Below are 25000 nucleotides of genomic sequence, written 5' to 3' on the forward strand. Positions count from 1 at the left end.
GGCCCTATATACTGTATCAGCAAGGTATTTGAGCAACATTGGCTTCAGGCCAGTCATTGTACACCAACACTATAACTGAGATGATTACGTTTTCTCAGGGCTACAGCAGGTTCAGGTGGCCAGACTGTAAAAGACGCAGTAAACCTCGTCTCATCTTGCTCACCCACCCATTAGGGTTTTTAATGCTCCATCAAGGTCTGAGCTGAGCTGTTTACAAGGCACACACACTTTGAGCAGTACCCCTGCTGACGGGAACAAAAACACTGAACCCCTGTATGTTGTGTAAACCTCTGTATGAGTCACATCAATGAAGTCTCCGGACACTGCAACAACACACTGTTCAGAAAAGTTGAGGAAAAAACACAACATGAAACCACTCTCCATCCATTCTTGTACGTACATCGTTAATGAAATCTCCGATATCTCCAGGATGGGGCAGGCTGGGTCTGACGGGGTACTGTGACTCAGCGATTACGGGTCTCTCGTCCACCCTGCGCACCCCCGCCGGCTTGTTGATGATGTGCTCTAAAGACTCGGGCTGCTGCAGCTGGCTCAGGTCGTAGTCCTGCATGAAGCCCAGAGAGAGAGAGAGGGTTGAGAGACAGCTCATCCATTACTTCTGATCCTTTATTGGTCATTTAGAACTTGTGTTCATAATTAGATCTTCTATACTCTTATTAACCCTTTCCTTTTGTCTCTAAATACAGCGCTGTACATGCATTGTGCTTTGCTGAGTTTCTAAGTTGGTACACACACTTTCTCCTCTGTCCACCCTCACACACTTTGATGTGCCTTCTTGTTATGTGTGCAGGTCTCAGGGCTGACCTGCATGAAGCACTGCTGCAGGGCTTTCTGCTGGACCTTTGAGCCCTTTTGTAAATCTGCACTGCTGCAGTCTTTGCCTGAGGGAATTACCCACAATTCATGGTGTTTTATTGTTTGAACAAGTCTGAAATGCTCAAAAAGCACCATTTTCGACATATGAAGTTGATGTTAAGAAGTACAAAGTGTACTGTGAGCCAGAAATGGTTCAGATTTTGAAATGCCTGGGGATATATATATATAAGACTAGATCTCTCTAACAGTTTTGTGATACATGTAATGTTTTATGCATGTGAAGTATGGGTCTTTTCTGTCATCTGTCTTTTCATCTTAAATTCCTTAAGTATGTATTAAAAGCTAAAGTTAAAATGTGGAGTAAGGACGATACCCATAACGTTTTGGGTGAGAAAAGAGAAAATGTGAATTACCGACGATGATATTTGTTCAGCAAATATTAGGGGAATGTAATTTTTTATAGCTTTGGTTGGAACAGAGGTGTGGTAATGTCAAACCGCTGAAGCTATCAGTGGAGCAAAGGAAGCACTTTGAGCTCCAGAGTGTGTTATCATGTGAATTATATCATTACATGTTACTTGTTAGACGCTTTTATCGAAAGCAACTAACATTCTCAATACTGTGGGCAATCCCCTGGGAGCAATTTGGGGTGAAGTGTCTTGCCCAGGGACACAACGACATGCTGACTGCAGTGGGGGTTTGAACCTGTGCTCCCCTGATCCAAACACACTAGTCCACTGCGCCACACACCTCCAGTTATATCAGGATTTAAAGAGGATTTTAAGTTGAAAAAGTACTTTGAAATGTCTTGTAATCAATGTAATGAGAAATGCCTGGGGGGAAAATATCATGCTTTGCTTGAATGTAAACACATTGTTGGCATATAAAGGAGGAACTGTCCAAATACCTAAAACTCCATTCCATAATATAAAGTGGTTAAAAATAATCTGACATTTGAGCTTCAGACTGTGCTCTCTAAGTGACATCTTTGACAGGTCAGCACACGCTGTGCCTGTCTGGTATTAAACCTCAGAGGAGCTTTAGAGTGAACACACACACGGCAGCGATCTGATGGTAGTGTGTGTGGGTGTTAGAAAATAGCAAGAAATCAAAATGGCATAATTAATAATACTTTTCTGGATTAATCAAAGCTGTTGGAGCCTAACATTGTTGGAGGTTAAATTGAGCAAATGTTATGAGATAAGGAGAGGGGGTGTGCAGTAGGCGTAAACTTATATTGCTATTTCTGAGAGGTAAAGGGGCTCCTCGTGTGAAAAAAGTTGAACATCGAGCCGGCAGCATTTTCATCCAAGGCACGAGTTTGTAGGGCAGAGTGAACTCTGAAAACTTTTTATCGTCTAACTCACTTTCATTCTCTACGGACTCTCTCTGCGGCTCAATGCTGTCCAAACTTACAATTCATATTTCAATTTTGGTAGATTATCTCATTTTCTGTGTTCTATCACATTAATTGATTGCAAGGAGTTCGGTGATTAAAAAGTTTCATCTGATATATAACCTGGTGTATTGATCATGAGTTTAGACACCTCACTTACACTTGGCTGTACATTATTAGTAGTTTAGCTGCAAAACTCAATTAGACAGGCAATGAGTCAGGAATTATTATGAAGAGGAATCTTCGTCATTAAATCCAAAATACCAAACACTTCTCTGTGATATATGATACAAGTAGGGGGTTGTGGACAGCTAGATGAATAAAACAAACAATCTGTCACCTTCTTTAAGACATTGCATTTACAATAATGAGAAAATAATTGGCAGATGAGTTGAAATTCTAAATTGCAGCTATAATTCATTGAAACATGACATTGTTCTTAGTGTTGTGGCAGGCTGACTAACTGTGCTTTTGTCCTCTTGGAATATCTGTCGGTTGGATTTCACTCTGCATGGCCAAACTAGTTTCCCTGCATGAGGACTAATGAAGTTCTCTAATCTTATCGATTCATACAATTCTGATCTTCTATAACAGTAGAAGTCAAAGAGGTCACTGCGGGGGAACAGCCTTTTATGTATTTTGTTAATTATGGTCTTCAAACGTTACCTGGTCCTCCTCTCCTCCCCCCTCCTCGTCGTACTTCAGGATGTTGTCCCTGACGTCGTCTTCGGGGTCGATCAGCAGCGGCTTCGCCTGCCGCTCCTTCTCTCTGCGCTTCATCCACACCACAAACAGCAGAACCATGGCTGGGGAAAAAACACAGCAGAAAAGTTTGTTTGGTGTTACGCCACATTCTGATATAATGATGCAAAAGCGCGTCGGCTTGATGCTCCACTCACTGAGCAGGATGATGATGCAGATGAGGATGGCGATGATGGCGCCGGTGCCGAGGCCGGCGGCGGCCACCGCGCCCGTGGCGCTGCAGTCCCCGTTATCATCACAGGGACAAACTTTGACTCTGATCAGAGAGCGGTTGGACAAAGGAGGGTTCCCCGAATCGTGCACGATGATCGGGATCTCATACACCGCTGCCTCCAGGTAAGGAATCCTTAGCTTCAGCTGGGTGTAATCAGCTGGGGACGGACGAAAAACAGGGGAAAGGGGGGAAAGGGGGACAGAGAAGGAAGTGAGTAGGAGGGGAGAGAAGAAGAACAAGGGGATAATAAGATCAGACAGTGTACTCACATTTTGTTTACTGCAGTTTGTCATGTCGTCATGTGCGTAGGTTCAAGAAAACGACACGCCAAATAAAAGTTGCCACCAAAGAAACCGCACAGTAATCATTCTGACATGTATGTAAAGGCAGTAAAGATATATAAAAAAAGCACCCAGAACGCATAACCTTCAGCATCTTTCACTCAGTCAAGCTAAGACAAGAGTCTCAGTGGGAGAAGGATCCAGGTATGTGATCAGATTTGTCCTCAAGACAACTGCTGTGATACATCCATCTGGGTGGATTAGGTGACAGATGGGCTGCTCGGGGGACAGAGAGATGAATGGATCTCATTTGTCACAAGCGCTAGATCGTACGTCAACACTGGATGGCACCCGCGTCTCTCACTGTGAGCTTTGTGAGACATTTTGTTAAACTTGACTTCTCTCGCGGCTTACAGCAATCCCGGTCCCCTGATTGATGTCTCCAGTTACTCTGCTGAGGGCTTTTGCATCCCATCTGTTACGTTTATGGTTTAATTCGGCTGGAGATGCTGAATATATCATTCCCCACATACATCCTAGATGTAACATCACCAGAGTAGGCAAACACTATTTGCAGTAAGAATGGCAGCTGCAGTAAAGACGATGTATAGCGTTTAATTACCGCTGATCCTGGAGATAGTCCAGTTGCGTCGAACGCTGGCGGGAAAAGAAGGCAGCTCGAAGACGAAGGGCCCCACGTTGGGGTCTGCGTCGGCGTCTGAGGCGGTGATGTTGACCCTGGAGTTGGGGCGCGCTCGCTCGCACACCTGCGCCTCCCGGGGCACCAGCACCGGAGCGTTGTCGTTCACATCGATCAGGTAGATCTGGAGAGTTCCTGTCCCGCTGGCTTGGGGCGAGCCTGAGGGAAATGTGAGAGGAAACGAGATCAGAGAAGGAGATAATAACGTAGAGATAAGGAGGAAAAACGGAGATGGAGCAAAGAAAGAATACAAAATGGAGTTACGATGTTGAGAAAGAAAAAACAATCCTTCAATTTTAATTCGATTTTTTTCTATCTTATTTGTGTGTGGAAGTGAGAAAATGTGGCAAAGAAACAATTGTGTAGACATAAGTTTTGTTTACCGACTGCTGAATGGAGGGGCAATTCTGTGTATATTTCTACAAAGCACCCAGAACAAACCAAAAGGACACATTCATTTTGTATTCCTTGTGTTTAGAGCTGGCTGCTTTCTGAAAAGGCTGAGGCGAGACTCGTATGGGAGGGGACACACTCACATAAAGATTGCTGTTATCTGCGCTCTGCAAAGCCCACTGGGAAAATGACTCAAACGCTAACCCTTCAGTGCATCCAGCAACACAAGCTCATCATAACTTATTCAGGGTTTCTCACGAGTGCCAGGCCTGAACAGAAGCATCAGGTTGGGCGACACATTTTTGATGTTTTATGCATCAGCAGCAAATCTCTAATGTGCTTGGATAACAGAACATAACTGAAGGAGAAATGTTGTTTTCCTGCCACACTGTTTCTGTTGCTCTTGGTGCTGTACGACAAGGCGCTGGGAATAAGTGTCTAGTTGTTTTATTTTAAGTGCTCTGCCTGCTTTCAGAGAAGGGAACAGGAAGTTGTTTCTAAAGCTGTGCTACATAGAAACATTTGTAATGAGGCTGACCTCTAGTGTGAGGTTAAGTATGACATATCTTTTGCTGAAAGTGATATTAAAAACAAAATGCTGTTTTTGTTGAATAGCGTACTGTTGGGATGGTTTTCTAGGACATTTCAGATGTTAGCATCGCTCTGGTTCCCTTGACTAAGAGCCAATGGGGTTCTTTCATCAGACTTGAGATTATTGCTGAACATAAGCTCTATGGTAAAAACAAGTTTATAATACTTAACACGTTTTGCTCAGCAAGTTGTAGGCTATAAACAACCTACATCACTTCTGCATGACTAATGGTGGACTTATATTAAACTTGATGACATTAGTAGTCTGCTTTTCTGATTGGTCAATTTGGACATTCAAGAGGTTGTTACTTATTGCTAAAAGATCGCTGCTAAGGATAACAGACTGTTGCTAGGGAGGATCAAGGGACTATATGCAGTCATATCAAAGCTCTGAAAGAAGGCCAATACTTTTAACGTCAGCTCTGGACAATGTGAACAGACTTTGTTAGTTACAGAAAACCTCGATAAGTTCTAGAGAAGTGAAACCACTTCTGATCTTAACATAAGATCCCTGAACTACGGCTGAAGAAGTGTGCTGCTCTGTTGAACAAACAGACTGCAGTGATATATTGTGGCCTTGATATCCAGTTGACAACCCTCCGCACTACGGCTGTCAGCGAGCCCAACACACTTCCTGATGCAATGCAGCATGTATAGAGTTTACAGCAGTAGCTCATCAGGGCTGTTTCTCAACTTTTCCCCCCCATATCCCACAGTAGCTTGGAGCATCAACTATGTAAAGGTCTGTTGCCCCGGGCCCCAAGGCGCATCGACCGAGTTGTCGGTTATGATTGGCTGGGTGCTTCGTTGCTACATTCGCTTTGCTTGAGTAGAATAAGTAAAGAGAATTTCAATCAAAGTGGAATATATCCCCTTTGTTGACACTAGGCTCCTGAATCAATAGGGAGGCAACACTTTGAGCTTAAGGTGGTGTGCTTCGAGGCAACCGATCCCTCATTCCTCTCTGGAGTTAAAACACCTGTGTCCCTCCCACTTACACAGAGAGCAGGCACCTCTATTTATAGAGCTTCATCTCTTCAGCTTCCGACGTTGATGGAAGCTTAGGATGACTCTAAAGACCTTCATTTACAGATCTATTTGTATCACACAGAGGGCAGTGAAGGTCAACGCATAGTTATGTACAGTATATTACGCCTGCACACAATGCCTTACTCACTCAAAGTCTGCAGGGAATCTGACTGGAGAGTAACACGGCTCTGACGTATTTAACATCTACAACCTCCATTCATCAAATACCTTACTAATAATCTACAATATCTTTGCATTTGTGAAGCTTTGGGCCATAACATGAATTTAATGTAATGTAAAAAAGGGAGTTGGCCTTGTTTTGTCACAATTAATTTAATTAAGCAAAGTTCAGTCCTCTCGTGGACCTTTCCTGTAAATTGCGATGAGTCAGATAGAGAAAAGTAACAATGTGTAGAAATATCTTAATTTGTTTTTTGTAACAGCTAAAAAGGACATTTTCCAGTGTATACACGCAAGTAACCCTACACTGTTATGGAAAGTAGCAGCACGACACCTTCCCTGAAGCTAAGGACACGATTACGGGGGGTCAGGCTCTTAAATCACCACGCTGGGCTCAGTGGTGGATGACTGTCAGCCAATGGACAATCGCATCGTTCACAGGCCAACCGTAAACCCATATATTATATAATGCATGATGTTTCCTAATGTGATCCTAGTTCTAGTGATCAGAGTAGTGAGGAATATGCCAGATAATATGTTTTGTGATTATCTTGTTGCTCTAAATGCCCACTACCTTCATCTGTAGCCTGTGCTGCACTCTCATTTGGATAATGAATGATGATGAACAAATATGACAGCTTCCATCTATCAGTCAGATGATGATTGATGTGTTGTAAAACAAACTAATGGAGCTTGATAATAAAAACCAGTGGCAGGGAAGGGTCCCCTGTACCCCCTGACAGAGGGCCTGGTATCCAGTCATTTTGCAAAAGTGGATCCTTGGCAAAGCAAGTTGAGTAACCCTGTGCTATTCGAAAAGTGAGGGGATCACGAGGGTCATCAAAGGCCTCATCTAATGGGATAGCATCGATGTAAAACTACTGGCTATCTTTCCAATGCTTTGATTTGCTGATGTGACAAAGAAGTGCCAACTCTATGTAGGGATGACTATTGAGATAAAAAACTAAAACTGTTGAGTGATGAATTGATTCTGATTTTGGGGGTGGGTTAAATGAAACAGATGCTATCCCAAATCTTTGTTCCTTAAATGTTATTTCACGTTTTTTTCATCTATTACTTGTTGGTGTTAAGAAGCTCAAGGACTATATTATACATTTATTTATGAAAAGAAAACTGCTATTGAATCTTTTCACCTCTGTTCATAAAATGTCTTAATTGTTTGCACAAAATGATGGATGAAAGTATCGATAAGAGTGTGGATGAATACCAGCATCAAGAAGTAGTTTGAGTATCCATCAAATCCTAACGATACCCCTCCCTAACTGTATGTAGTCCTGAACGTGCCGTACTGTCAATCAAAGTGTCACAACACACACAGTCATCCTGACTTACCGGACTTACCATTGTCGAACGCCAGAAACGTGGCCTCGTACACATTGTTTTTGACGTACATGGACTCCCGGTCGAGCAGCGCCATGGTGGTGATCTGCCCGTTGGTCCTGTTGATCTTCAGCCAGTTAGCTGGGTCTGACAGCTTGGAGTACCTGCACACACACATCATCAAGAGAGGAAGCCAGATACTTTAGTAACACAAATCCACGGAAACACATTATGTAAACGCCAACTGTTATTTAACTTCCAGCAGATTCCTTTATTTGTGGATCCAAAGCACCCATTATCAGCTTGAATGTTCATTACCATAATAAGCAACAATACCAGCCAAGCACCTTTGAAATATTACAATGACTTGGAGAGCGGAACATATGCTCACAAGCTTATTATAGCAGCGGCTCATTAGCATGAAGAGCGAGTTAAACCTGAGCCCATGTGCAGAACAGCCGAGCTCTTCACAACTTCACTGCTCTTTGTACTCCCACACCGCTGCCCCGGCAACTCTCATCGCTGTCACCGATCGATACGTCAACCGTGTGGAAAGTGACAGTCGTAAATTAAAGTCTATAAAACCCATTTACAACTATGACAAGACTTAACAACTGGCTAAGCAGAGGTGGCGCTTATCTCTCAGCTCCTAATGACAAATGGTTAATTGAGGACAGGCGAGGAGTCTCACAGGTGGGGAGATGGTCAGCATGGTGACAGGAGGTGGAGGTGAAAGACCAAAGCAACAAACAGTGAGAGATATCCGAGGCGTGTTTCTGAATGTAAGCGTGGTTGGAGGTAACCGTGATGTGGGGGGAAGGGGGCTTAATTAAAGCAGTGCGTTGGGGGCTGGTTATCCAGAGCCTCACAGACATGGAGAAAGCTAATTCCACCTCCAGCTGAAGACACACACTGCTACACACTAAGCTAATCCTTCGACATATCCTTCACATTTTCTTTCTTTAAAGTAAATGGATGAAAATAAATGTAATTTCTAGTGAAGGAGATTGTCATGCAGTGTTAGTCAGGATCTGATGCTCCCCTGCAGGTTAGACTCTAGTGTTCGCACGTCATGCTGCTTCCTGTGCCAACAACATGTCCCTTCCTGCTTTCTTCATGTGCCGCTCGCAGAGCTAAGTGTCTCTCTCTGTCTCACTCTGCTGACGCCTGCCGTGACCTTTAACCCTTCATGTTCTGTTCGGGGTCCTGGAGACTTTTTACATCTCCAAAAACATGCCCTGCGTTATAGTTTTATCAGCTTTGATTCTATATGACATGTTCTTATTTTATGAAAATTGCCTATAAGCATGATTTTCAACTGACGATAGAAGCCCTCTAGAGTCTAGGGAAGATAACGCTGCATTTATTCTGCTTTGAAAACATTTGATTTGGGACGTCCCTTTCCAGATTCTAAGTCTATTTGGATTTCTGTTAACAAAGTTTGATAATGTTTTGTTTATACGACGTGTAACCGGGATCAAAATCATGTACTTACTGTAAATGTCAACAAAATTGTCAAACTATTTTGTGCTAATCCAAAGGTATTTATTTGGTGTAATATCATGGCTTTACATTCATTGCATTTTGATGGAAATATAAAACAATGTTAACAATGGGAAGGTTAACCTTATGTCAACCTAACCCGCAGAGTAATTAAGAATGAACTCTTAGCTTAAACTCCATATGAATTCTACCCTTAAAAGGCACTGCGCTGATTCTAACACAAGTGTTGCATTACAAACTGATGGTCTGTGCTTTGACAGAAGAGGGGAGCATCAAGGAAAAGACGTTGTTAATCACAATGTGGGAATTGTGGAATAAACCTTTATTGACACTAGAGAAGGCTCTTTTAAGAAGACTGTTTTAGTGAACCTTATTCTGTTTTGTCAAGTTTATATGAAGAGTGGTTTACGATGAGTTGACAAGGCCACACACAGCTGCATTTCATCAGCCATTGCTGGGTGGAAACTTTAACTTCCTGCTGAACCGTAGGGTGGATGCATCCTGTGAGACTCTGCCTGAGGACTGAAGCTCAACAGGCTGCAGAGACCTTGTGTAAATGTCAGAACGTCTCAGCCTACGCTGTTTCGATTTTGACCTTATTTTAATATGTCTTTTTGAGTCTCCCTACTTTCACGAAAGTGCAATACTTAATTGCTGGAGTATTACTGAAATCAAAAGCCCTAAACTAAGACCTTTATTATGAGCATATCATTTCACAAAAATTTCGTCATTCTGTCGGGTTAATATTCTAATACAAACAGAGAAGCACACATAAATTAGCTGCCACCTGAATTCCATCTTACAGTGAAATCAGCCTCGATCATCTTAAGAATTTCTGAAAGCTAAACAAATCTCCAGCTGGCTCGGCTCCAAACCTCTGCTAACTCACAGGCCTCTCACTCAGCTCTGTGGGAGCTGGTGTCTGCGTTCGCGTGCAGTTGAGAGTCTCCCGCTCTACATTCGGGTGTCTTTTTGTGTGAGCTTCAGCGAGGGTTCAAGCCAGGTCACCTCAAGGGAATACAGCAGCAGAGATGAGGCTGTCTGAGCATGAGCTGAGCGTCTGCTGGCACGCTGCTTCGGAGAAGAAGACGGCAGCTCTGAGCTCCCGTCAATAACAAACGCACAGACTGACAGGGAAGAAAGTGACAGGGTCATCGGGAGCGAAGGGGAGGGGGGGATGAGAGAAGAGAGAGTGAAAGAGGAGTTACTTCTCTCAAAAGGCAGAGCTACTCAGCCAACTTGCATGTCTTTGTAGGAATAGAAACCCGGCCGAACGTCTCCCACTACCTCCCTCGCTTTCAATTCAACACACTTCCCAGTGGAAGAGGCCGTCCCTCTGACATTAAGAAAAATCAATCCCTCCTGTTGCAGCTGCCTATGAAGTGGAACGGTGCCGCTGGACCTCAGTGGGCATGGGGGGGGGGGGGGGGTTTCTGTCACAGGAGGTCGATGCCTGGATGGCACAATGCCCACTGTGTGTCATCCTAGTTAGGAAGGATGGAGTGGGGGATCAATGAGGAGGAGAGAAGAAGAAGATAGGGATCCAAAGAGGGCAGATACACAGTGTCCGACTCATTACAGGATGACCTCTTCACACCAGTCGCCTGGCAACGGGGAGGTAACCGGTGATCGGGCTGTGGGCGGAGGGTCGGTGGAAAATGTCACGGACGACGGATACACTGTGGAGAAACTATTCAGCGCTGACACTGGTGACACACAGATTGAGAAGAAGATACATGTAGTACGCAGAGGGGACATATTGGAAATGCCTCGCTGTAAGATATCGAACCATCAAGGTAGTATTTGGCCTTTGAGAAGCTTCGGTCCATTGTCAACAACTGACTGCAATTATTTTGAGAATCTCCTTTTCTAATTGTATTTTATGAAAGAAGTAACCAACAGAAGGTGCTTCGTACTAAACAGATAAGGCAGTTGGTAGTGACTGCAGGTGCCATTAATGCCAGAAAGTGGGGAAACACAGTTTTTCATTGTTAATATTTTGGCACTGGTCTTTGTTCATAATATTATTACCAATTATTTTGTGATCAGTCATGGGTTGGATTAGTTCAATCACATGGTTATTGGCAGCACTCACGTAAGTAAATTCACTGGTGAGAGGGTCGCTGTAAACATTTTTTAACACAACTTTATGATAGCTGGATAATTCGAATGATATGTTTGTGCAATCATTAAATTAAGATTTTTTTAAACTGTTGAAGTGGACTGCCTACAAGTCCTTTCACTAAGTCACAGCGAATCCTGACCTTAGTTACATTATGTATAGATCATTCTTTGATCTCTGACACTACTTTTGTTTGTATTGTTTTTCCTGATTTTCTTTTTTTTTTTATTAAAATGTTGTTCAACGCATTTTCGGGTCTCAGCACGGATTTTTTTACAAAGGCAACCAGGTCCGACCTCAGCCTCTCAGAGACTTCTTGTTTGTTCCTGAAGTCGCTGCAGTAAGAGTAACTTTGATGCGTGTCACCTACAGAAAATAAAACTTCTTCACAAAATCCAAAGGCACATAAATAATCAAAAACAAATGATCTCCTTGAATCTGAAGATTAAGTGGAGATTTAAAGACATAGGGAACATATATTATTTATGAAGGTTTCAAAATCCCATTTATAATATGTGGTTTGGTGATGCAATAAAGTTATTCGATTGATACTACATTTCCTTAATCATGCATTTTATATTAACTGACGCTTCTTTGCCTCGTTTCTTTTTATGAAATGTTTTAATGGGTTGAGTGGGAGGTAATTCTATTTCTTTCATTTAAAGAGTGTAATTTGTTTCCGTTAATACTCTATTTATTTACAATAAAATAAAATATAATTAATATAAAGACAATTTGAGATTAGAACAAATCTGACTGATTGAATTTGAGTTTAACTGGTCGCTCAGAGTGAGAAAACCGCCCGGCTGCAGTTCTCCTAACATTGTACAGCGATCAGGAAGGATCCATTATTAGCCTGAGCTCTGACTTTGTAACACTGATCATGAAGCAAAGGACCGCTTTATGCCAAATGAGGATCAGATCCAGTGTTTCATGTTTTTAGCTGAAGAGCTCCTTCAGCCTGTGCTATTCAGAGACATCCAGGGAGAGCGTGGCCCTGCTGCAGTGAGTTCTTTAAATGGACTGTTACTCAGGATGTTAAAATGATGATGTGCTGCTGATGCTTTTGTTGTTTGGCGCCAAATACTAGTGCAGTCATACTGATGTTTACACTATAGTGCTATCCCCTCCCCTTCATTTGTTTTGCCTTGGGATGTGTGTGTCTGTCCTATGTGAATGATGGCACTCAGTTTCCCCCCCGGAGGATTTATATGGTTAATCGTATGACACATGGCGGCATTAGCATAGCGGAGTTAAAGAGCAAGAAATTCCCCCCAAAAATAAAATGAGCGAATATTGAACTTACATTGAAACAAGCAATACTTGTGGGAGCTGTGAAAATAATGAACTGTTCCTAACCAATACAACATGTCAGTTTTTAAAAGAATTTCAGCTTAAGGTGCTGTCAACTACGGAGAGCAATCACATTCCTCTTTAATTATCACACACATGTACATGTACTGAGCACAGCACACATAGTGACACTTAGTCTCTGCATTCAACCTGTCCTAGTATAAGGTGGGTCTGGTGCTTGACCAGGCAGGGCCCCAGGAAGCTATATGGAATTCAAACTACCAGAATATTCTCAGTATTTGGTCCGTTCTGGGACCTAAAGCTCTGACCCCCCGGTTCCCCCACAGACATGGCCCCTGACATGCTGATCAGGACAGTTTTCTCATGTTGTGTCAGTTTGTTGATGTAGGAAATTTGACAAACTAGAAGGGTTATCAGTGAGCGTTGACCTCTGCAAAGGTCAAGTGCGCTATCTCGCCATGTTGACAAAAGTGAAAAATAGCTTTATTGTCCATATTTGGATCTTCTCCAAAATGTAATAATATCTTCCTTAGCCCATGCTATATCTTTTAACAAGGTCCATGAATATCGGTAGTTTTTCCCATATCCTGCTCACAAACAACCCAACTGAAACCATAAGGTCCTTAGCATAGTTTTAGTACCTGACGAACTGGTGGATGAAGTGGTCGGGGTCCTGAGCAGCGAACACGGTCAGAGTGGTCCCGGCCGGCACCCCCTCCTCAAAGCGGATCAGCTTGGGGTTGACAGGGAAGACTGGAGGCTCGTTCACATCCTGGACCGAGATGGTGACCCCCGCTGTGGACTGGAGCGAGGACTGGATGCCGCTGGCCAGGTGGGCCTGGTTGGAAACCACCACGGTCAGCATGAAGGCACGATTCATCTCAAAGTCCACGGGCTAGAGAAGCACCAAGGAGAGAGAGTGGAGGGGGGGATGAGTATAGTTGATTGCACGATTCATACTAACTGTGCTCCAATTTGAGTGTGATTCAGTGCAAACAATGTGAGACCAAACCATCAGGCCATAAGACTTTTAAACACATGAACTTTTGAAAGAACATCCATAACATTCACCTGTTTGCAACTTATATCAATATTCCAATAGCCGCGTTCACACCGGAGTACTTTTCCCACAATAGTTCACCAGAACTACGATATATTTGCGTTCACACCAAAAAGCCCAAGGAACTAAATCAGTTAATGAGAACCTTTTTACCCCCTTTTCCGTCCCTGCTAGAGAGCAGGTACTTTCGTGGGAGAAAAAGGTTCCTGTGTCTGATTGGCTGGGCGGAATGCAAACCACGCCCCGTAAAACTCTCAAAAGGTTTTGTGAAGCCTTCATTTTATTATCCTCGTGTTGCATTATTAGCATTAACCCAGCGCAGAAACGCAGAGAGACTAACTTATGGCAACACAAAAGAAAACATGGGAGCGGTGGAGATGAGGAGGTGACGGCGTTCTGGAGATTTACTCGGACGGCTTCAGTAGAAGCTGCTGGGAGTCCCAGCGGCTTCTACTGAAGCCAGTCCCCAACTCCGGGGACTCCCGGCCGGTGACTTTGGGCGGCAGTATACGCCGTGAAGTTGTTTGCGGCCTGCCAGTAAACCCAAAGCGGAAGAAGAAGAAGTTACGACAGCGACTTCATTTGCCTAATCTTCCCTCAGGGACTAATTTCGGTTTGAACGCGATCTGCTTCAGTTCATCAGAACTAAAGAGTTCTCATGAACCTTTGTTGGAAAAGTACTTGGTGTGAACGCGCCTATTGACTTGTATATAGACTATTCTGCACTGTTTCTATTATATTCTATTTTATTTTATTTACTTGCACTATTATCTGTTTCATTGTGCTGCACTGTTGGAGCCTGCGACCTAAGATTTTCTTTGTCATAACTACACTAACTATGTAAAGCCTTGAATCTTGAATCTGCCACCAGAGCAGGTGGAAACATGCAAGACATGAATAATAATAGATAACAAAACACAATGTTTGTAGAGAAGCCTTAATGATCAGCTTGTTTTTTTTGTATTACCTTGACCACCGTCAGCATGCCCTCGTTGGTGATGGGGTTGGTGCGGATGGTGAAGTGTCCCGAGGGGTCTCCGCTGACGATGCGGTACACGGCGTTCCAGTTGGGGCTGTGGGGCTGATCCCTGTCCAATACCGTCAGGTTGGTCACCACCACATTCACCTTGTTCTCCGGCACCTCCCCTGAAAACTACAGAGGGGGAGGGGGCGGGGGAGGGGAGAGTTCATGTTAATGATGTAGCTCAAGCAGTCGACTAAAGCATGTTAATACGTTGATTTATTGAAATTATTCACATTTCCTTGCGTCATCATCAAGCATGTTATGAAGCTCAGCGCAAGTTCAGGCAGGAAGACCTATCACTTCGTATTGCACGTCATGGCAATACTCGCTCCCTTCACTAATTGATAGGGAGCGCCACTCCTCAGCGAACCTATCACTTCCCTCCATCCACAAGCCTAATTATCGCACCTGTTAATCCCTCTATATATGCTCTCCCCTTTTCCATCAGCTGTCTTCCAGGTGTCAACGCGCAACCCTCTTCCACCCCTTCGCCTCCTGCTTCCAACTCAGGGCCAAGCTTAACCTTCTCCCTTCCAACCGGACCTAACCACTTATCACCACCACCAGTGTCTAGACCCAGGGGGTTCATCGGAAACGGTTCTTTCCCTTCCCAGATGATATCCTACAAAACCTGGGCCTAATCGCCAAACACCATTTTATTCACTGTTATAATCTGTCATCATTATGTTTCATTTATATAATGTGACCCGATAATAAACATGTATTCCATACATCGCGTCTCTCCTGATTGAACTGTTATTATGAAAACAAACCGCTTTTAAGGTCAGGTCAACAATGCTCATTACACAGAAAGCGGTAGCAAAACAAATAGGGGCGAAATTACCCAAACAAGAGACCGAGAAGACATAATTGTTTCAATGTGGATAATAGAGAATCATATCTTCCATTATGTAAATGGTGTCCCTCTTTTCCACGCCACGTCTTCTCATACGAAACTCTTATTGGAACTAATGGATTTGTTCAATTAAGTGTTTACCCATTTAATTTAGACTCTGTGCATTCACCAAATCTAGCTCTTAATAAGCAATTAGATAAGTACTGTAATTAAGACAGGGTAGGAATAATCTTTGGCTAATGATCTTCATTATTTTGCAATCTCAAGCAACTCCCCTCTGAACTTACTCTGGAGGAAACTTGGTTACAGCAGCGCAGCCTGGAGATGGGTCTACAGCACAATAGTATTCATGTCCTTCTCTATAGGGGTTTATCAGTGGGATGGGCACCCTGAGACACACACACACTGACACACACATCCTGAGAGACACACACACACACACACACACACACACACACACACACACACACACACACACACACACACACACACACACACACACACACACACACACACACACACACACACACACACACACACACACACACACACACACACACACACACACACACACACACACACACACACACACACACACACACACACACACACACACACACACACACACACACACACACACACACACACCTCCTTGTCAGGCGATAATCCGTGTTTCCTCTGGTGAAGCTTTAACTTGTTTGGGGGGTGTGTCTGCCAGCTGCTGTTCATTTTAATGGCTTCATCATCGTGGGATTGAAGCAGCGTCCAACCCGATCCAAAACATCCTCTCTTCCTCCTCCTCCTCCTCCCCTTCCCTCCCTCCCTCCCTCCCTTCCTCCTTGCCCACTTTCTCTCCTCTCCCCTGCAGTACGACCACGCTGATAAGCAGAGAACAGATTAAATATGCACTTTCAGTCGCTTGTGTGTGGGCTATTCCATTTCATTTTCACCCCAGGCTTTTGCAACAAACACCACCACAAACTTTCCAGGCTGCGCTGTCAGACGGCCAAATGGAAAACGCTCTCAGAGGCAAACACAATGGTGCTGACTGTAGGGGAGGACGCTTCCAAAATGGCCACTCTCACTAAAATGCAATGTGGACCCGTTGATAAGCCACTAGAGACACAGACTTTAGTTTCTGATGGGTTTCGTGGCTCTAAAGCAGGGGGAACTGGAGTGTTGACAAAAAAGATCCAGTTGTAGGTAATCATTGAACGGGAGCTTGGTGAAAAATAAAAAGAATCATTAAACTTGAATTTGAGCTGCTAGGTCACAAAAGGTTTTGTCAGGGTTTCAGGATCTAGCTTTACGGAGCTTTATACACTTTATGTGCTTTGTCTGTTTAAACATTCAACAAGGAGAACATTTTCGGAACAGAGTAAGCTTTTTCAGCAGCAGTAAGTGATGTCGCTGTGACCATGTGGGGTAGGTAAGTTTGAGAAACTGGCTCGAGACACAGTTTTTGTTATATTCCATGGAATGCTCTTAACATCCCGATAGCAATGAATATCTGAAGTGCTTTGACAAAAAATCCATAAACAAATGTCACCTCTGGAAGCCGTAGTGCTGTAAAAAGCATGACCAATCATCTGAGCCGGCCCGGCTAAAGTAACTGGATGGCCTACCTGCCTGTCAGTCTTCCATCTGTGCACAAACTTATCTCGTGCCCTCATTGGTCATGTGTGCGTTCGTGTGTGTTGGAGGAGGGGCTCTGTAAGGAAGTAGCAGATTTCTTCCGGCTGTGTATTTTCAAATTCTAGCGCACTCGAGCTAGTTTCTCCAAAATGACCTACCCCACCTTTAAAGGAGTTGATTTGAGAAATAGTTTTGATATACTGACCATGAATGAACTGAGCAGTAGTTTGCATATCGTTTAAATAACACCAAAGTTGGATAACAAGAACAACTTTCAAACTCGAGAAATGAGACCATTCAAGGAGCGCATGAATGCACCATTGGCCTTGTTAATGTCTGCCTTCAAGTGCCATTGTTCTTCCTTTGAAGAGTCACATAGTCTTGCTGTTGAGAACTTGTGCAGACCAAAGCACATTGGCATGGTGTGTGTTAGGGGCGCTGAACCTCCCAAGGTCCCCACCATTCAAAGCATAAGCATCATCATTGAACAATGATGCAAGGTTCTTATTTTATGAATTGTCATCACTTCAAACCCATGTAATACAGGGTCATCATTACATAAAACCCATCTGATGAAAGGTTGCATCATTTGTAATTATTGCTTTTAATATTTTAACTGTCTATAAACACGGCTAGCCTTCAAACGTTTGAGCTGCAGTCCAGCGAGGGTAAATCAGTGAGGTTACCAGCGCTGTACAGACCTCCAGTTATTCTGAATATGCATCAAGGTGCACTGCATAGCAAGGGGAATACACTACAGCATTACTGAGAACTGATTGAGCAAAGGAAAACGTTCCATATCGGAAGGCATAGCTCAAATAAACTAAAGGAGGCCTTTCTTCTTCCTCTCGATGTCCTTAGAACAACCACTAATGATACATGGCAGCATTACTTACTTATACCAATGCTGCTACCAACGAAAGACTGCCATCATCACTTGAGATTTCTCTAGTGTGATAAAGATATAGTTACTGGAAACAGGTGTCTACCCTCTCTCTCATTTTTCAATGTTATGCAGAAATATCAAGATGCTTTTCCTAGCAGCCTCTCTTTTAACACACATCAAAGTCAAGAATAGGGAAGCAGGGGAAGAGGGAAATAATCTCTGGCACTCTGCAGCTCTACAGGTGAATTACAAATAGCAGTCTATTGAGGTCTTTAAGCCTGTGTGTGTGAGAGGTTAGCACTGAATCTAAATAACACTTGGTTCACTTTAGCAGGGGTTTGATACACTTAAGATACTTTGATTAGGTCAATGGTTGCAAATAACATTGTCTTTATCTACCACATAATGACAAACGGAGCAGTAACATTGAGTGGTGTGGTGTAATGAATAAAACATATATATTTTTGAAATGAGATGCTATATATCAGCTTGGTTTACGCCCCCCGCAAGCAATTTTACTTAATTAGCACGCTTATGTTTTCTTCATGCATCCCTTAGAGAGAAATGAATTCTTCTCGCATCTGTCATGCACAAATAATTACTGAACTGCTCCAAGACTAGTTGCTTGTGTGGGAAGCACCATGAAAAGTAGAGATTGACAAAGCAGCGGAAATGGCATCTGGTGGCGGAGGAGAATGTCTGTGCCGTGGGAGAGCTGCATCACTGTTTGTGTCTAAGCGAAGGACCAAAAACACATTTATACTCATTTGTACTTCTGAGTCACACACCGAAATATGGCCAACTGCTACGTTGCTGACAGGCTCAGGCGAATTATATACTCAGGAGGGTTGAAGGGAACATAATGAGGCTCTGAAGAAATGACAAACATTTATCACAGCGTGTGTGAACATACATTACTTTGTACTGTACATGTTAAGGACAAAGTGCAATGTGTTTCTTTTATGTCTTTTGAACGCTGCATGTCAATGATGTAATTCTCTGGCTAGCGGGAGGACTAGACCCGACTCTCGCTGTGAAGAGTGGTGACGGAGCCAGGCCAACAGACGGGGGACGGAGCAGTTCTGAGCCCTGACAACCGGGGATCTCTTATCAGAGCGGGCGGCTGGATCTGTACTGGCACGCACGCTGAGGACGGCCCGGCGGAGGAGGAGAAAGCATCCGTCTCTCTCTGGAATCCCAGAAATCTGAGCGTTCACGTAAGGGGCAGCTGCAGCCCTGCAGGTCTGTCAGGACTGATTTTGTCCTGTGACCATGCTGAGAACAGAGAGCTCTCTATGGGCCTTCCCCTGATTTCAGCTGATATCTCCTCATAAATAAGGATTTTGAATAAGGACCATCAAATCAGAGGGTCCTGCGATTTAATCGGCTTCAGCCTTCAGGTCAGACATTCTTTTGTGCACCGGTCAATCATCAAATTAAGTGCAGAGCTAAATCGCAGGTGAAATGTACGTTCAATCCAATCCCACTTTATTTATATAGCACTTTAAAACCTCGAGACCAAAGTGCTGTACAGAGAGATATATAAAATATAAAATCACACAGCTCAGCTCACAAAACATAAAATAAATACATTTAGAATAAAAGATACAGACACAAAACAAACCAGAATAAACGTAACAATAAAAAAATAAAAAACAGCCATATAATAAAAGCAATAGATCACTGAAAGCAAATAAAAGCAACAATCTACTTGTTTACGGATGCTAAGGAGAAGAGGTGGGTTTTAAGACGGGATTTAAAAGCAGACTGTGTGGGAGCCCGTCTGATTAACAAGGGCAGGTCGTTCCACAGTTTAGGGGCGGCAGCAGAGAAAGCACGGTCCCCTCTGCGCTTAGACTTTGTTTTTGGCACCCTCAGGAGCAACTGATCAGCTGACCTGAGAGCGCGAGTTGGCGTGTAGCTGTGTAACAGCTCAGAGAGGTAGGGCGGGGCCAGGCCATCGAGGGCTTTCAAAGTAAATAAAAGAGGCTAGATTAGCTTTAGAGGCTCTTGAGCAGGTTTCTCTTCAGTGATCGTGAAGTTTATTTAAATGTTTGTTCCCTTGTATCTTGTTTTAAATATCTGTCCTTGTAAATGATGCAAATGGAGCTGCTTTGAAGCAAGAAAAACTTCAGACCTGATCTGACAATAAGGTATTATCGTATCGTAATAATAACCTTTCTCAATCTTTATTCATTTATATAGCACGTTTAAAACAACTTTCAGTTGACCAAAGTGCTGTACAGGCAATAAATACAATATTAAATAATATTTAATTATTAACTAACTATTAACTAACTCCATACGTAACCACAGACACAAGTAGGCCAGCTTGGCTTCCTGTCACACCGATGTGGAGGTTTCAGGGACCAGGGCCAGATGCCTGCAGACAAACCGTGGCCCCCAGAGGCCCCACTGGCAGGAATAACACAGAGAGGGAAGGAGGGACCAGGACGCCTCCCATCACCAAAACTTATCTCGATGTTCTTTCAGTCACGGTGCCTTTTTCTGCCTCTCCATATATTGTCTTGCTGGTGTTTCTTTATCTGTCTCTGTGTGGGTTTATATTCTTAATATCCTAATACTGCATCTTTGTCAGCTGTTGTATTTACATTCCCTTCGTCTCAATGTGATCCGAACACATTTCAGCTGAGCTACTGTTGCGTGATTGTTGTCTTTGACAGGGACCAGATCATGTATTTTCTAATAATATCTGACAGCAATGTTTTCCTTTGGAGGTAGCCTCTTCCGACTCAGAACATTACACCCTCATGTGCTATATGTAGCATAATGGATCTATGGGACAGTGACCTTAAAAGCAGCTGCTATAATAGGGGATACACGGTCAGTGATGAAGTGAAATCCTTGGGGAAAAACCGCAATACCCACTCAAAATATGGAGAAATAATCTATTAAAAGCAAAGAAGTAAATTATAAATATACGGCTACTCTCCAATGTATAATTATGAGCTGTTCAATTCATTGCTGTGACAGCTGCAAAGCCAAGGAACCAGGAGGAAGCTGCTGATTCTGAGGAACAAAAAACGAAATGTAGAACTTACCGTTCTGACTGTCAGCTCTGGAGGATTGTCGTTGATGTCGGTGATGCTGATGAGAGCGGTGGCTGTGTTTGACAGCCCAAAGTTTAGGTTGCCCTCCATGTCAGTGGCCTGGACGATGATGGTGTACTGGGACACTTTCTGTATAGAGAACAAGAGGCAGAAAACACACTCAGAACCCTGACACAAGACTGATTCAGCAACTCAATATATTTACTATTTGACCATGACGTAGTGAATGCATGACAAAAACTCCCTCCATCTACAAGTACACATCTTCCTTTTTTCTACTCACTCACAAATGCTTGGTTTGTTCTTCCAAAAAGCGATATTGTTATATGTGTACATTTTCCTACCAATGTCCAGCAACACAAGCTATGTTAAAATATTTATGCTAAAAAGATTGCGCAAGTGTCGTTACTTAATCACGGAGTTACTGTAACAAATAAAATAGAATGGATATTGAGCAACCAGTCTTGGTTGGTGTCTCATTGACAGTTATTTCAGATTTAGTTGAAAACACTTTAATATTGTATTTATATTTTATAGATCTTTACATCATAACTGAATTTAAGTCAAGGTTGATTTCCTGTTTCATTAGTCCAGCCATTCCGAACTCCTCGATAAGAGGACATATATCATCTGTCCTCTCTCACGATTACATAATCTATATGCAAAAAGGCTGCATTACTTTACGTGGGAATATGTGCGAACAGTGTATGACAATAGCCTGACTCACTCAGCGGAACAACAGTACAGCAGGAATCTGTTGGATAGCAAACAGCACACACACATTTACAGACATTCACAAAGTTGCAGGAAGGGAGCACTGTGTTGGTGAAAGGCCCATCCATTATTGCCTAAAAGTCTTGGCTTTCCGCTGTGGGAACCAAACAGGATCATCACTCATTTTAATGGAGGCGCCGCCACTTTAAAATTCGCCACAGTGCAGCGGATAATACCAGGAGGTGAATGGGCCTTATTTAGTCCAGTTACAGTGAGGGGGAGTCAGTCGCTCCAGAGTCTGCTGCAGCGCCATGACGAGAAACACTTTCAGCTTTGCTTAGACACAAACCAAAGCTTCAGAGCGGCAGTCCAGCATCGTGACACTGTCCGTGGTGCTGAAAGTTCAGTCTGTCCCCAGACTCACCATTGTAAGAAGATTCTTTATGTGTGTGTGTGTGTGTGTGTGTGTGTGTGTGTGTGTGTGTGTGTGTGTGTGTGTGTGTGTGTGTGTGTGTGTGTGTGTGTGTGTGTGTGTGTGTGTGTGTGTGTGTGTGTGTGTGTGTGTGTGTGTGTGCTTCCTGACAGTATAAGCCTATCTGCTTTGTGGTCTCTTTTTCTTCATATTAATCTTTTGGCTCAAACCTCCTTTGTGTCGATGCAAGCCAGTGTACGTCAAGGACAGGCCAGTGTTTGGCGCACATGGCCAGCTGCTTTGTTTAGCATCCACAATGCGTCACATTGATGGTATGGTCTTCATTAGTTGCTAGGCTAGTTTCGCCACATTGACCACACTTTCTATCAGGTTGAAAGCCAGTGGCACTGATGTCAGGGTCTGCCCGAAGGAACGAGAACAAACCCAGGCCTTTTTTATTATTTAGTCATGGCTTTTTTTCTTCTCCTTTTGTTCCGTTCTCTTCATTAACTCACATTCTGTTCTCTTTTGATCTCTCGCTATCTTTCAGATGGCATCTTGGTTGCTCAGTGTTCTCCGCCTGTGTCTTCTCTATCGGTCTATCTCTCTGCCTGCCTGTCTCTCTGCCAGTGTATCTCTACATCTCCTCTCCCGCTCTCGCTATTAGTTCAGTCGTGAAAGATGCAGTTGATGTTCAGATCAGACAGACCATTGAGGCCATTTAAAACACCCAGCTGGAGCCATTTAGCATCTCTCCAAGTCATTATGAACAGCGCAGACATGTTAATCTGCACCAAACCAGCCCTATTAATGAAAAGTCAATACTGGCTGCCCTTTATTAGACTCATAATGAAATATCAATACCGTCTTCCCTCATAGAGCGCGTCAGTAAATAGAGCCTGCAATGAATGTGACTCTCTGCAGGCTCATTTAGATTCGGTCACATACATCAATCTACAAATACCAGCAGATGGCTTTAGGAAGCTAACAGGCTGCAGCTCTGATGGACGCCTTTTTTCTTTTTGGTCAGGTGAGGAGACATGACTGGAGCGGATCCAGCAGGTGGAGCTGTCCCACTCAGTTAGAGATGTGGCTGATGCGTCCCATCCTGCAGTGTTATATTACTCATCTGAGACTAGTTGTGAGTTTATGGCCCTTCTAGTACACACACACACACACACACACACACACACACACACACACACACACACACACACACACACACACACACACACACACACACACACACACACACACACACACACACACACACACACACACACACACACACACACACACACACACACACACACACACACACACACACACACACACACACACACACACACGAGTGGGAACAGGTGGGACACTCTTTCACTGGATGTGCACACGTACACCGAACACACACAGAGCCAAGCGCACTCTGCTGTCCAAAAGTGACTGCCCGAACAAGCCAGTAAAAGGCTCTCTAATGACTCCTACAGAAGTGCTGAACAGAAAATCTCTCTGTTAGATTAGAGTCCAGCGCTGGCAGGAAATGTAGCCCCTTGTAACACGACCAGCAGCAACAGCCCAGTCCCCCCCCAACACAGGCCGAGAGTCTCACAGACTTCATCTGTGGGAAGCTATGAGTGATCATAGGCCACAGAAGCACCCGTACCACCGGCAACTCCACCAACACAATCACTTTTTTTCTCGGGGACCAAATGAGGTCTTTACCATCCGTGACACTGGAGAAAGGAATAGGAACCTGGCTTCAGGCTATCAAGGTTAGCTTCTCAACAACTCAGGCTGAGCAGCAGTTAGGGCGGGAGGAAAGAATTGGCTGCTCGTGGTTCGTAAATGGACTCCTGTCAGACTGTCAGAGAACAAAGTACAAAGTACAGGCAATAATGGTCTGAACATGTAAAGAGATGTTAAACAAGGAAATGGAAAGGAGCGGATTGCGGGTAAAATGTGTGCAGTGGTGAATTAAGGATATCTGAGCTCAGCGTGCATTTTCGGTTAAAGGACCACTCAAAAATGGTTAAAAAGAACAGAGGAATGGCGAGTGAGAGACTTTGTTTGAGTGCTGGCCTGCCAGGCTCCTAGTGGCCACAGTCATTAGCTTGTCACTTACAATCTGCCTCAAATGGCCCAGCAGTGGAAGCTAAAACTGTAGAGACTAGCTCCCTGCTTTTCCTGACTCAACTCTCTCTCCACCTCAGTGACCCCCACTAGTTTCACTTCACTTACTCAATTTCATTTGATGCAATTCATCTCCATTTCTTTTTATTTCAATCTAATTGAAATTATTTCAGTCCAATGGCACACAAGTTTTTTCCTATGTTTCTCCAGTAAGTACCAAAGATATGCAGGAAGTCTGTTTTCTCTCTCTCTCTCTCTCTCTCTCTCTCTCTCTCTCTCTGGGATGTGTCTCTCACAAACAGCTTCACGCTGGTTCAAAACTCACTGTTCCCTAGAAGCTTTTCTCTGAATCTCATTCACACAGATACGTAGGTAGTGTAAATATGAGATATCAATTCCGGATAGAATATACTTAATTAGATACGCCTCCACATTTACGCAAACAGCCAGTCAGAGTCACATTGGTCTAATAAAGGCTGTGAGTCACATATTAATAAAGCGACTAGAATCAAAGGCGCAGACTGGACAAAAAGTTCAGTTAATCGTCCAATC

The 25000-nt window shown here is 43.6% G+C and overlaps 1 protein-coding gene across 3 annotated transcripts in view; it reads right to left on the minus strand.

The window, feature by feature from the left end:
- Nucleotides 1–84: 84 nt before the first annotated feature.
- Nucleotides 85–25000, minus strand: part of cdh4 (cadherin 4, type 1, R-cadherin (retinal)) — a 301749-nt gene continuing 276833 nt past the window's right edge. For 2 of the 3 annotated variants that reach the window (XM_079682215.1, XM_079682217.1), the window contains 8 exons: nucleotides 21187–21324; nucleotides 14691–14876; nucleotides 13305–13558; nucleotides 7737–7888; nucleotides 4113–4349; nucleotides 3133–3366; nucleotides 2900–3039; nucleotides 85–565 (listed from right to left, as the gene is read on the minus strand). In XM_079682215.1, the coding sequence (XP_079538341.1) occupies nucleotides 341–565; nucleotides 2900–3039; nucleotides 3133–3366; nucleotides 4113–4349; nucleotides 7737–7888; nucleotides 13305–13558; nucleotides 14691–14876; nucleotides 21187–21324 (1566 nt within the window). In that variant the 3' untranslated portion in view covers nucleotides 85–340. The remainder of the gene's footprint in view (nucleotides 566–2899; nucleotides 3040–3132; nucleotides 3367–4112; nucleotides 4350–7736; nucleotides 7889–13304; nucleotides 13559–14690; nucleotides 14877–21186; nucleotides 21325–25000) is intronic. The other variant, XM_079682216.1, reaches the window with a different exon arrangement.

Source organism: Notothenia rossii (genome assembly GCF_949606895.1).
Source record: "Notothenia rossii genome assembly, chromosome: 5".
Lineage (NCBI taxonomy): Eukaryota > Metazoa > Chordata > Actinopteri > Perciformes > Nototheniidae > Notothenia > Notothenia rossii.